General features: G+C 37.9%; 1 protein-coding gene across 1 annotated transcript in view; it reads right to left on the minus strand.

The window, feature by feature from the left end:
* Positions 1-6,279: 6,279 nt before the first annotated feature.
* The window catches only part of FNTA (farnesyltransferase, CAAX box, alpha), a 30,882-nt gene continuing 21,907 nt past the window's right edge, over positions 6,280-15,254 (minus strand). The window contains exons 6-9 of the mRNA XM_043562767.1: positions 14,643-14,791; positions 9,015-9,077; positions 7,185-7,356; positions 6,280-6,910 (exon numbers count right to left, since the gene is read on the minus strand). Coding sequence (XP_043418702.1) covers positions 6,788-6,910; positions 7,185-7,356; positions 9,015-9,077; positions 14,643-14,791 — 507 coding nt within the window. The 3' untranslated portion in view covers positions 6,280-6,787. The remainder of the gene's footprint in view (positions 6,911-7,184; positions 7,357-9,014; positions 9,078-14,642; positions 14,792-15,254) is intronic.

Raw genomic sequence — 15,254 nt, forward strand, 5'->3', positions numbered from 1 at the left:
ACATATGGAAAGAGCCCAAATGTCCATCAATGGATGAATGGATAAAGAAGATGTGATATATATACAATGGAGTATTACTCGGCAATCAAAAAGAATGAAATCTTGCTATTCGCAACTATGTGTATGGAACTGGATAGTATTATGCTAAGTGAAATTAGTCAGAGAAAGACAAAAATCATATGACTTCACTCATGTGACGACTTTAAGAGACAAAACAGATGAAAATAATGGAAGGGAAACAAAAATAATATAAAAACAGGGAGGGGGACAAAACATAAGAGACTCATAAATATGGAGAACAAACTGAGGGGTACTGGAGGGGTTGTGGGAGGGGGGATAGGCTAAATGGGTAAGGGCACTAAGGAATCTACTCTTGAAATCATTGTTGCACTATAGGCTAATTTGGATGTAAATTTTAAAAAATAAAGAGCATTGCAATGGGGTTCTTGGGTGGCACAGTTAAGTGTCCGACTTGAGCTCAAATCATGATCTCATGGTTCATGAGTTTGAGCCTCCCATTGGGCTCTGTGCTGGTAGTGCAGAGCCTACTTAGGATTCTCTCTCTCTGCCTCATCCCCATTTGTGCTTTCTCTCAAAATAAATAGACTTTAAAAATTTTATTTAAAAAATAGCACTGCAAAATATTTGAAAACTGAACTGATTTTGGAATGTAGCCACAGACAGAGTGTTGTAACTTGTGACCCATACCTAACTATAGCAAATGCTTGCTAAATAAAAACATTGACATTCTCCACAGGATTAGAGTCTCATAACATTCAAAACGCCCATAATATAGAAATTACTAGGTGTACGAAGTATCCAAAAATCTCAATTTGCATGGGGAAAAACCATTGATGAGTTACCAATGATGAGAAGATACAGATATTGAGATTATCTGACAAAGGCATTAAAACAGTTATACACATGCTGAAACAATCATGGACACTCTAGAAACAAAAGTTAAAATAGAAAGTATTACAGGGCACCTGGGTGGCTCAGTTGGTTGACCATTCAACTCTCAATCTCAGTTCAGGTCATGATCCCAGGATTGTGGGATTGACCCCTGTGTCAGGTTCTACACTGAGCATAGAGCCTGCTTAAGGTTCTCTTTTCCCTCTGTCTCCTCTCCCCCCTGCTCATGCTCTCTCTCGTTCTCTCTCTCTCAAATGAATTTTAAGAAATAGAAAGTATTGGTAAAGACGGGCACCCGAATGGCTCAGTCAGTTAAGCGGCTGACTTCGGCTCAGGTCATGATCTAAATGAATGGTGAATTCGAGCTCCACATCAGGCTCTCTGCTGTCAGCATGGAGCCCACTTTGGATCCTCTGTCCCCCCAGCCCCACCCCACCCCCACCTCTCTCAAAAATAAACATTAAAAAAAAAGTATTGGTAAAGAAATAGAACTTAGGAAGAATTAAATAAACATTTTACAACTGAAAAACATGTAACTAAACAAATTCACTTTATAGATCCAATAGCAGAATGGAGATGACAGAGAAAAAGTCATTAAACTTGGAGACAGATTAATAGAAATTGTTTAATCTGACCAACAACAGAGAGAAAAAGAAAAAAAAATGAGGACCTCAGGCACCTGTGGGACAAACATAAAAGGTCTAACATTCTTGTCATCAGAGTCCCACAGGAAAAGAGAAAGTGCTGAAAAAATATTTGGAAATAATGGCTGAAAACATACCAAGTTTGGTAAAAAATTCAAGATCTAAGAAGCTAAGCAAGAAAGATAAATCCAAAGACACCCATGCCCAGATACATCAAAATCAAATTACTGAAAACAAGAGACAAATTAAAAAATTATAAAGCAGCCAGAGAGAAAGAGAGAAACCTATGGACAAACAACCATTCTAATGACAGATTTCTCATCTGAATTCATGAAGGCCAGAGGAAGTGGCATATTTTTTGAAGTGCTGCAAGAATTATAAACCCAGAATTCCATCCAGTGAAAATGTCCTTCAAGAATGAAGGTTAAATATATTTTTAGATTAAGAAAAAATAATAAAATTTGCAACCAGAAGACCTACTCTAAAAGAATTAAACAGGGGCATCTGGGTTGCTCAGTTGACTCTTGGTTTCAGCTCAGGTCATGCTCTCACGGTTCGTGAGATCAAGCACCAAGTTTGGCTCCATGCTGACAGTACAGAACCTGCTTGGGATTCTCTCTCTGCCCCTCTCCTGCTCATGTTTTTTATCTCTCTCAAAATAAATAAACTTTTAAAAATTATTTTTTTAAAAAGAATTGCTTAAAGAAATGTCTTCACACAAAAGGGAAATGACAGCAGAAGGAAACTTGGAACATCAGAAATGAAAGAAGAGTAAAAGAAATGGTAAATAGCTGGGTAAATGTAACAGACTATTCTTTTCTTGAATTCCTTAAAATGTTTGGCGGTTGAATGCACAAAATGTAAAACTGTCTGATGAGCTTCTTAATGTAAGTGGCTATAGTACAAAAGATAATTACAGTATAAATGGTGGAGGGTAAGGAGACCTATATGGTGGAAAAGTTTCTAGAGTCACCACTGAAAACAAAATAAAACCAAACAACTCAATCAGTAACAGAGGATAGCAGGAAAGTCTCCTCTAACACTTAGCAATTAAACACATTTCTATACAATCCATGGGTCAAAGATGCTGTCTCAAGAAGAGAAATCAGAAAATATTTGAGCTGAATGAAAACAGAAATACAAAATATCAAAATTTCCGAGAACAGTTAATGCAGTTGCTTGAGGAAAATGTACAGCATTAAAGGCGTAAACTGTGAAAGAAGGGTCTTGTATCAGTCATCTATCCTTCTTCCTTAAAAAACTAGAGAAATTTGCTGAAAGTAGATCTTAAATGTTCTCACCACAAAAAAGTGGTATGTGACATGATGGATTTGTTAACCTTAAATGTGGTAGTTTATCCCACAATATATACATTTATCAAATCATTATGTTGTATACCTTAACACACAATATTACTCATTAATGCTGGGGAAAATATTAGAATACACCAAATCAAGTAGAATGAAAGAAATAATGTGAGAGAATTCAGTGAAATTAAACATTTTCTATATCTTTTTTTTTTTTAAGTTGGTTCAGACCCACTGACTTGATGTAATTCCCCATTAGTTACAATCCAGTTTGAAAAACATTGATTTCTCCAGATGGAAATGATCCAGGGAAATGTTCTGGACTGTCCTGTTAATTTATAAGTTAGTATTTGGGATATAACCAATTGTAAAGTTTACAGCCTTATTAAAGGATGTAACTAGACAAATTTGTTCCCCTTTGTGAATCCTTCTTGACTCCATCAGGCAGATAATCTCTTCTGCTTCTTTGTCCCCAAATAGTATTTTAATAGCCAATAAACATTTTCAAGATACCATGGTGCAGAGCATGCTGCTGGTCTCTCTCAAAATTGATGTCCCAGAGGACATAGTGGTGTCTTAATTTTTCTAAGTCCAGCTTTTCTTAATGTGGGTAATATCTATTGACATTTACCATATTTGAAATTTAAATTTTTAATTTATTAAAGCAATAAACCTATTACATGTTAACAAAAATAACATTTTATAAAACCTGCGTTTTCCAAATTAAACAGAAAAGTGGCAGTTTGCATTTTTGCAAATCTCTTTAGTCTAACTTAATAAGAGATACCTAGGTCTTTGTTATCTACTTCTACATTCAATTTGTTGCAATATAATGTGTTGGTTGAAGTCTATGAAGAAAATCCAGACTCATACACACATATATAGTTGGAAAGGGAATATTTTAATAGCCTTTTCAGAAGTTGTGATACCTCTGATACTCTGATACTACACCAAAATCTGACAAGGGGTGGCTTTTCAAAGGTCAGTTGCAATGTGGAATCTGCAACCTTCTCTGATTTATAATCTGAATGGATTGTTTATCTGTGCATGATAACATCATGAATTGGTCATTTGGAAAACAATGGTTCTTTCAGTTATGTATCTCTCCCAATTGTTGACACATTTAAACAGTATCAAAATTCTTAAAAATTATTCACTTTAATTAATAACATGTTGATTTCATTTGAAAGGTCTGTAATAGGTATTGGGAAGTTGCCAGCCTTACTGCGGTAGATTAAAATTTTCATTTGAAAACTCAAATTTTATCATTGGCAATAAACACTCAGTTGTTTCCTATGACAAACTGAAGTGACAAACTCTTCATTCATTTTGGAGAAAATGTATGCCAGCCACCCAAGTATGAGTAACCAGTTTATCAATTGTTCTCTCAAGTAAAAGTGGTGCTTATGAGAAGTGGCCTGTTTGGCCCACTTCACAATTGTACAAATGCTTTTCTTCAAGACAACCAGAAAGATATGCTTTATGCACAAACTCATTTGGTCACACAAAGTACTGAAAAGACAGAGTATTGTGAATAAAATATATAATTACTGACTCATCAAAGACATGTTTCAGTGAGTATGTGGCAGTGAAGAATACAGCAACTACCAAGTACCACTGCCTTGTTTCGTAGTAAGGCACCAGCAGTTTTACCCACCATTGTTTTTGCACCAACAGTGTAAATCAGCAACACAGTGACAGTGTTATTAAGCAAGTAGTTCTGAACTAGCAGACTCCTCCACAGACGTGTTTTTTCTTTTTTTTTTTAAATGTTTATTTTTGAGAGAGAGAAAAACAGAGTGTGAACAGGGAAGGGGCAGAGAGAGAGGGAGACACAGAATACGAAGCAGACTCCAGGGTCTGAGCTGTTGGCACAGAGCCTGATGAGGGGCCCGAACTTGCGAACTGCGAGATCATGACCTGACCTGAAATCGGACGTTTAACTAACTGAGCCACCCAGGCACCCCCTCCACAGACATGTTAATTGCTGGTCCAGTGAAAGGAGTGTGCTGCCAGGTTTATGTGTCCAGTTGTCCATTAAGGAGATGGTCCTCGTCAGGATTAGCAGAGCCTAAAATCATTATACATTTAAATCATAGAGCCTCCTCACCTGATCCCATGCCCACAAAGCAATGTTTTAATAAATGAATTGCCACCTTAGGCAGAAAATAAAATGCCAAGTAACCAGGCTAATTCAACTGTGTCTGGTCTGCTTCACTTACATTTCTCAGTGTAAATTCTGCTTCTTATTAAACAGTCTTGATGAACTTTGTTCAGCCTATAACTCAGAATCCAATCAATTTTGGGACACCGATGAGATAGCTTCTGAGAGTAAATGCTATCTTGCAACTTCTCTGTAAGGTTTTTGTTCCGTGTAACGCTTGAAATAGTCTACATTAAGAATGAGACTTCATATGACAATTTAAAATATCAAATCAGATTTTTGAGTCTAAAACAGCAAAAAGATATGAAATGTTAAAAATATTATTTCCTAAATTCTTCAGAAGACTATCCTACTGTATATAAATTCCTTTAGTTGTAGTTTGGTGCTTTGAACACTGAACAAGAACTCTTTATTCAGAAAGTGAGATTTAATTATGCACAGGTACAGAGAACTAACCTGTTCAACACTTTACTCTGGCATGTCTTCCTGAACTGTAGAGGCTGGAAAGCTATAAACTACATTTGCCAGATTCCTTTGCAGTTCAGAGTTTTAGATGTCATTCAGGTTCTTTCTAATCTGACCCACCAAAGTGAGTGAGCCTGTAATTGGGAGCTGCACCATGTGGGAAGGGAAGCAGATGTGCCCGCACGCAATGGGGCAGGGGTGCACAGTCCTGGAGTGGCAGCCTGTCAGCAGTTTCCTGATCCCGGCACAGGCAACAGCAATTCGATGGCCCAGTGCTACAGTGTGGCTGGGCCATGTATTTATGGAAGATCAGGTAATCATTCTGTGAGTTACTATATACCTTAATAAACCCTGTAGGACTAAACTGTCTTGAGTAGATTTTGTTGATGTCAAGAATTGACCAATTCAGGGCACCTGGGTGACTCAGTCAGTTAAGCATCTGACTTCAGCTCGGGTCATGATCTCAGTTTGTGGGTTCAAGCCCCACGTCGGGCTCTGGTGCTGTCAGCTCAGAGCCTGGAGCCTGCTTCAGATTCTGTGTCTCCCTCTCTCTGCCCCTCCCCCACTCATGTTCAGTGTCTCTCTGTCTCTCAAAAATAAATGGTGAAAAAAATAATTTAAAGAACTGACCAATTCACATTCTAATAACGTTTCCTTTAACATAATCATGTTTCTGGTTTCTATAGTTCTATGGCAGTATTTTCTTTCTCAGTGGCTTTTCTAAGCTGAGACAATGTCCCTTGTTACATACTTAAATGCTATTTAAAAAAATCAAAGTACTTTGTCATTGTTTTAGGATACATCTATCATTTTATTATAAAACCATTCTTTTGGCATTAGTTGGTTACAGTGATAGCAAGATACTGTGAGTGTGGCAGAGCAGCTCTAATGTAACAACTGCATTCCCTGCTTCCTGAACCAAAATTTAAATGACCTTATATGCATTACATACAAGTTACCCGCACTCATTAATGCTGCAAATTCTGACGCATATACCCTGTAGGGAAGAGCTGATGCTAAGGGATTAGAACAAATGTTGATAAGACTACAAAAGTTCCTGAACGGGACTTTGTTTCTTCTCCTTCCCCCACCAAATCACTTTGCTTAAGAAGAATCAAGTTACTAGTCTGAATAGCAGCAGCACCCAAGGAGCATCACACTTAGTTCTTGTTAAAAAGCAATACCTGTGCACGTTTTATACCACAGGCAAAGGGAATGATCACTTTAGTTTTAAACTCCTGCATTAGAGTCTCTTAAAAAAATAAAATCATTCCATCGAGTTCTTCTAGATGGTGTTATTGCTGTACATTTGTTGGCGGGTCACTCTCCGTGCTGTGTTTGCTTTGAAGGGATCTTCCGATGTATCTCCAATATTCCTTTCTTATAGTGTCCTTTTCTTTAGCTAGGATTTCACACAACTGAAAACGAAAAACAAAAATTCTTTAAAGATAATGGAAATCAATCTCTAGAGCAAATCTTTCGAGCCAATACAGTTAAACTCAGATCATGTTCAAATGACCTACACCACTATAATTATATACTCTGTTCACTAGTGACCTGGGTTTTGCCCTAAACAGCAGAAATAGCCCTGCACTGAACTCCTGAGTGAACACATTGAAAAGGTCATGAATATAGCCACACTGAGTGAATTCTGAGACACCACAAAGAAAAGCAGAGTCCCCACTGGCTTACCTCTAATGCTTTATTAAGAATGTCCTCCTTGTTGTCACATTGGTTTTCTAGCATGTCTTCATAGATATCCACGAGAAAGGCAATTAGGTAGGGGGAACTGTGACTTGGTTGTAAATCAAGTAACTGATTTAACAGATTGGGATATTTGGAAAGACCACGATCCTGTAAAATTCTAAAAGAAAAATTATCCTCAATTCTGACAAGAACAAAAATAACAGAAAGTTCAAGAGAAAATGACCTCTGTAACATGCACAAGAGGAAACTTATTTTGAATCAAGAAGCTGAAACTAAATGAAATTTTTAAATTATGTGTGAATTTTATCATGGATAATTACAAGTTGAGTACAATTAGTTAAAAACAATAATGAAACTTAAAAAGGATCATTTATTAACTCAAACTGCTACACAATTAAATCAGAAAATAAACACCTTCTTAACATTAAGAAGTGAAGGAAGAAAACAACAGAGATGTTTCCATTTCTTCTTAAGAAGGTTCCTTATTCAGGGGCACCTGGGTGGCTCAGTTGGTTATGTATCCGACTTCGGCTCAGGTCATGATCTTGCGGTTTGTGGGTTCGAGTCCCATGTTGGGCTCTGTGCTGACAGCTCAGAGCCTAGAGCCTGCTTCAGATTCTGTGTCTCCTTCTATCTATCTCTGATCCTCCCCCACTTATGCTCTCTTTCTTGTCTATCAAAAATAAATGTAAATAAAAAAATGTTTTTAAAGAAGGTTCCTTATTTTTTTAGCTATCCAGATATTATAGGCCCCAACCCTGGACACATCAACAAATGTGACTGGGCTCTGTACTTTATGCTCTTTGGGCCTAGTTTCCAGGGAGACCTCTAAGCTCAATAAGCAGCCTGCTTATGTCAGTAGCTAGGCAAGTGAAATCTTGTCAATTTAAGGAATAAGACTTCTAACAGATCTCTAGAAATGAAAACAGAAATGCTGGCTATCCATCTGTGCAATGTGCTTATAAATAGTTTGCTTTGCCTTTATTACATTCCTGAGCCAAAGAGAAACTAGGTGTCTAGGTGTGTATATCCCATTCTTTGACATAAAGACTACAGGACTCATAAATACAATTAAAATTGTATTACTGTTTAGTCATGGACTATTCCTTAATTTTTTTTTAATTTTTTTTTTTTTCAACGTTTATTTATTTTTGGGACAGAGAGAGACAGAACATGAACGGGGGAGGGGCAGAGAGAGAGAGGGAGACACAGAATCGGAAACAGGCTCCAGGCTCTGAGCCATCAGCCCAGAGCCTGACGCGGGGCTCGAACTCACAGACCGCGAGATCGTGACCTGGCTGAAGTTGGACGCTTAACCGACTGCGCCACCCAGGCGCCCCTCCTTAATTTTTTTTTTAATGTTTATTTTTTGAGAGAGAGAGAGCATGAGCAAGGAAAGGGCAGAGAGAGAGGGGAGACAAAGGATCCAAAGCAAGCTCTGAGCTGTCAGCACAGAGCCCAATGTGGGGCTTGGACTCACGAACTGTGGGATCATGACCTGAGCCGAAGTCAGATGCTCAACCGACTGAGCTACCCAGGCTCAATTATTTATTCAGGTGTTCTTAGGCACATTATAGAACTATTCTGAACCCTAGTCATGGACTATTCTAAAAACTATGATGGTACGTGCTTGGGAGGTGAAGAGAAGGATAAAAGGCACTGTTGGGTGTTACTGTCTAACAGTTACACTTCCCTCAGATCCAGAAAAATGGAAAATTCTTTAGTATCCTTTAGAATCTGATTAATGGAACATATTACATGATACATCATATTAGCAGTTGTTTTAATACAAAACAATCCAAAACAACCTCTTACCCTTTCAAATAGTTCCAAGCACTTTCATTATGTGGTACTAGTTTGATCATTTCCAACGTGTACCTAGAAGAAAATAAATATGCGTATAATTTGAAAAGCAGTGCAATAATTAGAAACAGTTTTCTAAGATTGTAGCAGAGCTTGGATATGTGCTTTCATTTATCTTAGTGGGCTGTGACTAGGTCTAGGACTTATATCTACATTAGACAGAATCCCTCAAGTCTGCAGGAATCAATTCATATTTACGTAGTTCCTCCCTCCTGGAAGTCTGTACCCAGTTCTAGGAAGGAACGCCTAACTAATATGAAGGCTCAACTCACAATAGGAAAAGAAATTGATGTGGAAGATTTCCTTTAATATAGGCTTTCCCTTTGAAGAAAATGTCAGCTAAAACAGGTTTTCCTCTTATCGGTAAAGAAATCTTGAGGAGTCTAAGATCTATATATGCCCAACAAATCATAAGTCATTCAAAAAGAAGAACTACATAATCTCAGGAGCTGTAATAAAAAATAAGACAGCATGGAAATTATATAGACAGAATAAAAATGAGAAACCAACACAAATGTATATTTCTTATATTCTAAAAGATGTGATTATATATCTTATATTCTAACCATGATGTGATTACCAGTCAGAATGGTAACTCTCTTCCCTTTAACCAGGTTATTAAATATAATTCGGATCCAATTACAACAAATTCCAAGAGTTACAGAACTTAGCTTCACTATACACTTGCTCAAATAAGTTACCAAAATTTAGTAATCTTGGTTTTATTGCAATGCCATTAGGATAGCACTTTTTTTTTTTTCACAGCAAGTATAGGAGTCCCCCTTTATCTGCAGAGGATAGGCTCCCAAACTCTCAGTAGATGCCTGAACCACAAATCCTTTATAAAGTATCAAATCCTTTATACTAGGTTTTTTCCTATACATACATACCTATGATAAGGTTTAGTTTATAGACACCAAGAGATTAACAATAAAACAAAACAATTATATACTCACTGTAATAAAAGTTATATGAATGTGGTCTCACTCAAAATATCTTATTAGACTGTACTCATCCTTCTTGTGATGATGTAAGATAATAAAATGCTACATGATGGGGCACCTGGGTGGCTCAGTCGGTTAAGCGTCCGACTTCAGCTCAGGTCATGATCTCACAGTCTGTGAGTTCGAGCTCCACGTCGGACTCTGTGCTGACAGCTCAGAGCCTCGAGCCTGCTTCAGGTTCTGTGTCTCCCTCTCTCTGCTCCTCCCCCTACTCACACTCTGTCTCTCTCTCAAAAAAAGACATAAAAGAAAAATGTTTTTAAATGCTACATGATAAGATGAAGGTAAAGGACAGGCATTGTGACAGAGCAGTAGACTATACTACCTAATGTCTCACCATACATATGTCATCAGGAAGATCATGTTTCTGGATCTGATGGCTGACTACAAGTAACTAAAACCATGGAAAGTGAAACCACATGTAAAGGGGGCGGCGAGGGACTATTGTAATAATAAACTCACTCAGCACTATGAAAAGGTTTTTTCCCAACATTTTTACATGACCTAATGTTTCCAGTTATTTTTAAAACCATGTCCCTGCATGTCTTCACTAGTCATTGTAGACTATTAATTTCACTTTGGCAATACCTGAAGGATTTTATTTATATATACATGCACTAAACTATTATCTATTTTAATGGTTAAAACATGGGCTTTGAGGTCAGAAAGCCTAGCTTCTAATAGCCCCATCAATTATTATCCAGGTGCTCTTAGGCACATTATAGAACTATTGTGAACTTCAAATTCTTCATCAGATATCTCACAGTGTAATTATGAAAATTAAATAAAAATTCCTGCATGTAGTAAATGCTTAATAAATGGTAACTATTATTAATAGTACTAGTAGACTGTGTACTCCTAGAAATATGGCCAGGATATATTAAATAAAAAAGAGCAATGTGTATAATACCATTGCCTATATTGCTGTAATACATGTTTGCAAATATATTTAATAAGGTTTGGAAGAATTCACACTAATTGTAGCTCACTCTAAACAATGGGGTATGAGAAGAAAGAGAATAAGAGATTTTGATATTTTACTTTATGTAATCCAGTACAATTTCCCCCTACAACTAGACTGCATTCCTTTTATAAAAGGAAAAGAACAAATCATCAGGTACACCTATATTCTTTAGAGTTAAAAAATTTAGTTAACACAACTAATTCTAGATAACTACAGCTCTTTAAGCACTTTCTTTTATCTGTATTAATGGTAACACCTTAAATATTGAAAATTTTTAGATTATTTTTTTTAAACAATTTTTTAAAGTTTTTTTTTTTTTTTTGAGACAGAGCACATGTACAAGTGAGGGAGGAGCAGAGGAAGAGGGAGAGAGAGAATCTTTAAGTAGGCTCCATGCCTGATGCAGGGCTCGATCTCACCATTGTGAGATCATGACCTGGGCCAAAATCAAGAGTCAGATGCTTAACTGACTGAGCCACCCAAGTGCCCCTAAAGATTTTATTTTTAAATAATCACTACACCCACAACCCCGCAATCAAGAGTCACATGCTCTACCTACCGAGCCAACCGGGCAAACCCCCTGGAAATCTCATAGATTCTTGACTGATCATTTCTATTTGGTAATAGAAACCCAGTAACCTACCTTTGAAGGCTATGAGAAGTTCCCACTTTCCACTCTTCATACTCAGTTTTTAAGTATCTTATTACGTCTAGCCTAATGAAGTACACTATGATAAATAAGGAATATGAAATTCCTAATTATTAATTGGACTAATTTAAGGAAGAATAACCTGATGCATTCTACCTTTTGGCAAGAAAGCTACTGAACTCTACAAAAAAGATGACACTTTGCTGTCCTTTAGAGTACTTTTGTCCTAATCCTCACAACAGAGTATCAACTCTAAAAGAAAAAAAAGTAATATATTAAGGGCTGGATGATGAGTCCGAATTTTCTCTACGCAAGTCCCAGTATTTACATTTAAGAATAATATAATTATTTCAGTAAGTTCACTGTTCAGTAAGTTCATTGATCCCTTAGATCAATACTATTCAACAGAGATGAAAATGTTCTTTATATGTGCTCTCCAATATAGTTAGTAATCATTAGCCACATATGGATCCGGAACCCCTGAGATGTGATTCATACAACTGAGGAACTGAATTATGTGATTTTAATTAATTTGAATTTAAGCAGCCATATGTGGCTAGTGACTACCATATTGGACAGTGCAGCTTTGGAGAACAGAACAGTAAAAAGAAAGTGTAAGATGTTTTTGAGGGGTATGTGGCTGCTCCAGAAAGACGCCTGAAACAGAGAGTTAATGCAGGACACTTAATTATAAACGTTTCTTTTTTTTAAATTTAAATCACCAGAACCTTATATAGAACACATAAAAGAAAAGCCAGCTGCCCTGATCCAAAGAGAAGTAATAGCAAAGGAGATAAAAGCAGATGGTCATAAAAATCAGCTCTTCCCAGGAGCTGTTAAAACAACTTTTACCTTTTTTTTCTTTTTTTAAAGTGAACTCTAGGCTAACATGGGGCTTGAACTCACAACCCTGAGAGCAAGAGTCACATGCTCTGAGCCCCTCGGTGGCTAGGTCAGTTGAGGATCCAATTTCAGCTCAGGTCATGATCTTGCAGTTCCTGAGTTCGGACCCCACATCAGGCTTGCTGCTCTTAGTGCAGAGCCTGCTTGGGATCCTCTGTCTCCCTCTCCCTCCATCTCTCCTATGCTTGTGCTCTCTCAAAAATAAATAAACATTAAAAAAACAAGAGTCACACGCTCTACTAATTGATCCAGCCAGGTGCCCCTAAAACAACTTTTATAATTAAAATGGTAAGTATGTTCTCATCAGGCTATAAAAACAATAAATATATTCAAATTTAAAACAGACATTAAGGAGGGGCGCCTGGGTGGCGCAGTCGGTTAAGTGTCCGACTTCAGCCAGGTCACGATCTCGCGGTCCGTGAGTTCGAGCCCCGCATAGGGCTCTGGGCTGATGGCTCAGAGCCTGGAGCCTGTTTCCGATTCTGTGTCTCCCTCTCTCTATGCCCCTCCCCCGTTCATGCTCTGTCTCTCTGTGTCCCAAAAATAAATAAACGTTGGAAACAAAAAAAACAAAAAAAAAGACATTAAGACAAAATAGACAAAGTCAGAAAAGAGGTGGCTATTAATGTTTATGGATATTAATATTCATGCCAATTCATAAATTCTCTTTTAACAGCTTTTTGTATGCTAAAGCAGTAGTTCTCAACTGCAGATGGTTTTGCCCCACAGGGGACATTTGGCAACGTCTGTGGACATTTTTGTCACAGCTTGGGGCAGGGGTTTTCTACTGATATAACAGGGCATAGTGCCTGGGCGGCTCAGTCGGTTGAGCATCTGACTTCAGTTCAGGTCATGATCTTGCTGTTCATGAGTTCGAGCCCCACACTGGGCTCTGCGCTGACAGCTCAGAGCCTGGAGCCAGCTTCAGATTCTGTGTCTCCCTCTCTCTCTCTCTCAAAAATAAACAAACATTGAAAAAAAAAAAAGGCATAAAGGCCAGGAATGCTATAAAAACCCTACAACATACAGGACAGCTCCCTACAACAAAGACTTATCCTGCTCTAAACTCTGCACAGTAGAGTAACATGGCCTATAGGGACTATTATCTAAAGGTCACCAGAATTTAATAAAATACATTTTTTTTTTTTACATTGCAATATTGGTTTCAGAAGTAGAATTCAGTGACTCATCACTTACATATAATACCCAGTGCTCATCACAAGTGCCTTCCTTAATACCCAACACCCATCTAGCCCATCTCCTACCTACCTCCCTCCATCAACCCTCAGTGTGTTCTATATCATTAAGAGTCTCTGAGATCGTTTTAAAATAAAGCTTCCTAGACACTATGAAATCTGACTTCTTCTCAATCTCTAATAGTTAACGATATTTCAAGAAATGTAAGACACTACAAAGTAGATGTATACTAGAGTATCTGTAAATTTGTCATTATAGACTTCATCCATGTATTCTGTCCTACTAGTTCCATGAGGGCAGGATCAGGAGCAGTCTTTTTTTATTTTAATTTTTTTTCAATGTTTATATATATATATATATTTTTTCAACGTTTATTTATTTTTGGGACAGAGAGAGACAGAGCATGAACGGGGGAGGGTCAGAGAGAGAGGGAGACACAGAATCAGAAACAGGCTCCAGGCTCTGAGCCATCAGCCCAGAGCCCGACGCGGGGCTCGAACTCACGGACCGCGAGATCGTGACCTGGCTGAAGTCGGACGCTTAACCGACTGCGCCACCCAGGCGCCCCTCAATGTTTATATTTTTAGAGAGACAGAGAGACAGAGCACAAGCTAGGGAGGAACAGACAGGGAGACACAGAATCCAAAGCAGGCTCCAGGCTTTGAGCTGTCAGCATAGAGCCTGATGTGGGGCTTGAATCCATGATCTGTGAGATCATGACCTGGGCCGAAGTCGGACGCTTAACCAACTGAGCCACCCAGGTGCCCGACGAGCAGTCTTGATCTTTGCTGTAACCCCAATGCTTGAGACCTGACAGGTACACAAATGTTCTTTTAATGAGTGAACAAGTGAAGATTACTAACTGGACTTCTCTCTCCAATATAGCACGATCATTGTAGCCAGTGGTGTTAGAAATTACGAAGTATCTTTGGTTCCAGACAGAGTTATTTCTCACATCCTCTTTGAGAAGTTGGTCTACATACTGCAGTTCATTATCCCAAAGTTTAAATTCCTAAGAGAAAATACAGAATATCCAATTAGAAATGTCCCATTATTTTTTAAGATTTTATTTTCAAGTTATCTCCACACTCAAAGTGGGGCTCGAACTCACAATCCCAAGATCAAGAGTCACATGCTCTACCGACTGAGCCAGCCAGGCACCCCTAGAAATGTCCCATTATTAATAAAAAATAAAATTTCAGCAGAGCTAGAACTGAAGATGTGGGTGGGACTCATCACATAGTTGGAGGAAAGTGCTAGTTGCAGGTCAAGGAAATGAAGGGGGGAAAGAAAAGTCATCAAAGACAAGGGAACGGTCACAAGGAAGGAAAGAAATTTTAGGAAGACAAAGCAAAGTGTCCTGTAATTCAGTACCATCTTCTTGAGAACAATTTAGATACCAAGAGGCATGTTTATACTATTTAAATAGACCCAAGAATTATTCTAAAGGACTAAATCACAGGCAAAAAAAAGGC

Source organism: Prionailurus bengalensis, chromosome B1 (assembly GCF_016509475.1).
Source record: "Prionailurus bengalensis isolate Pbe53 chromosome B1, Fcat_Pben_1.1_paternal_pri, whole genome shotgun sequence".
Classification (NCBI taxonomy): domain Eukaryota; kingdom Metazoa; phylum Chordata; class Mammalia; order Carnivora; family Felidae; genus Prionailurus; species Prionailurus bengalensis.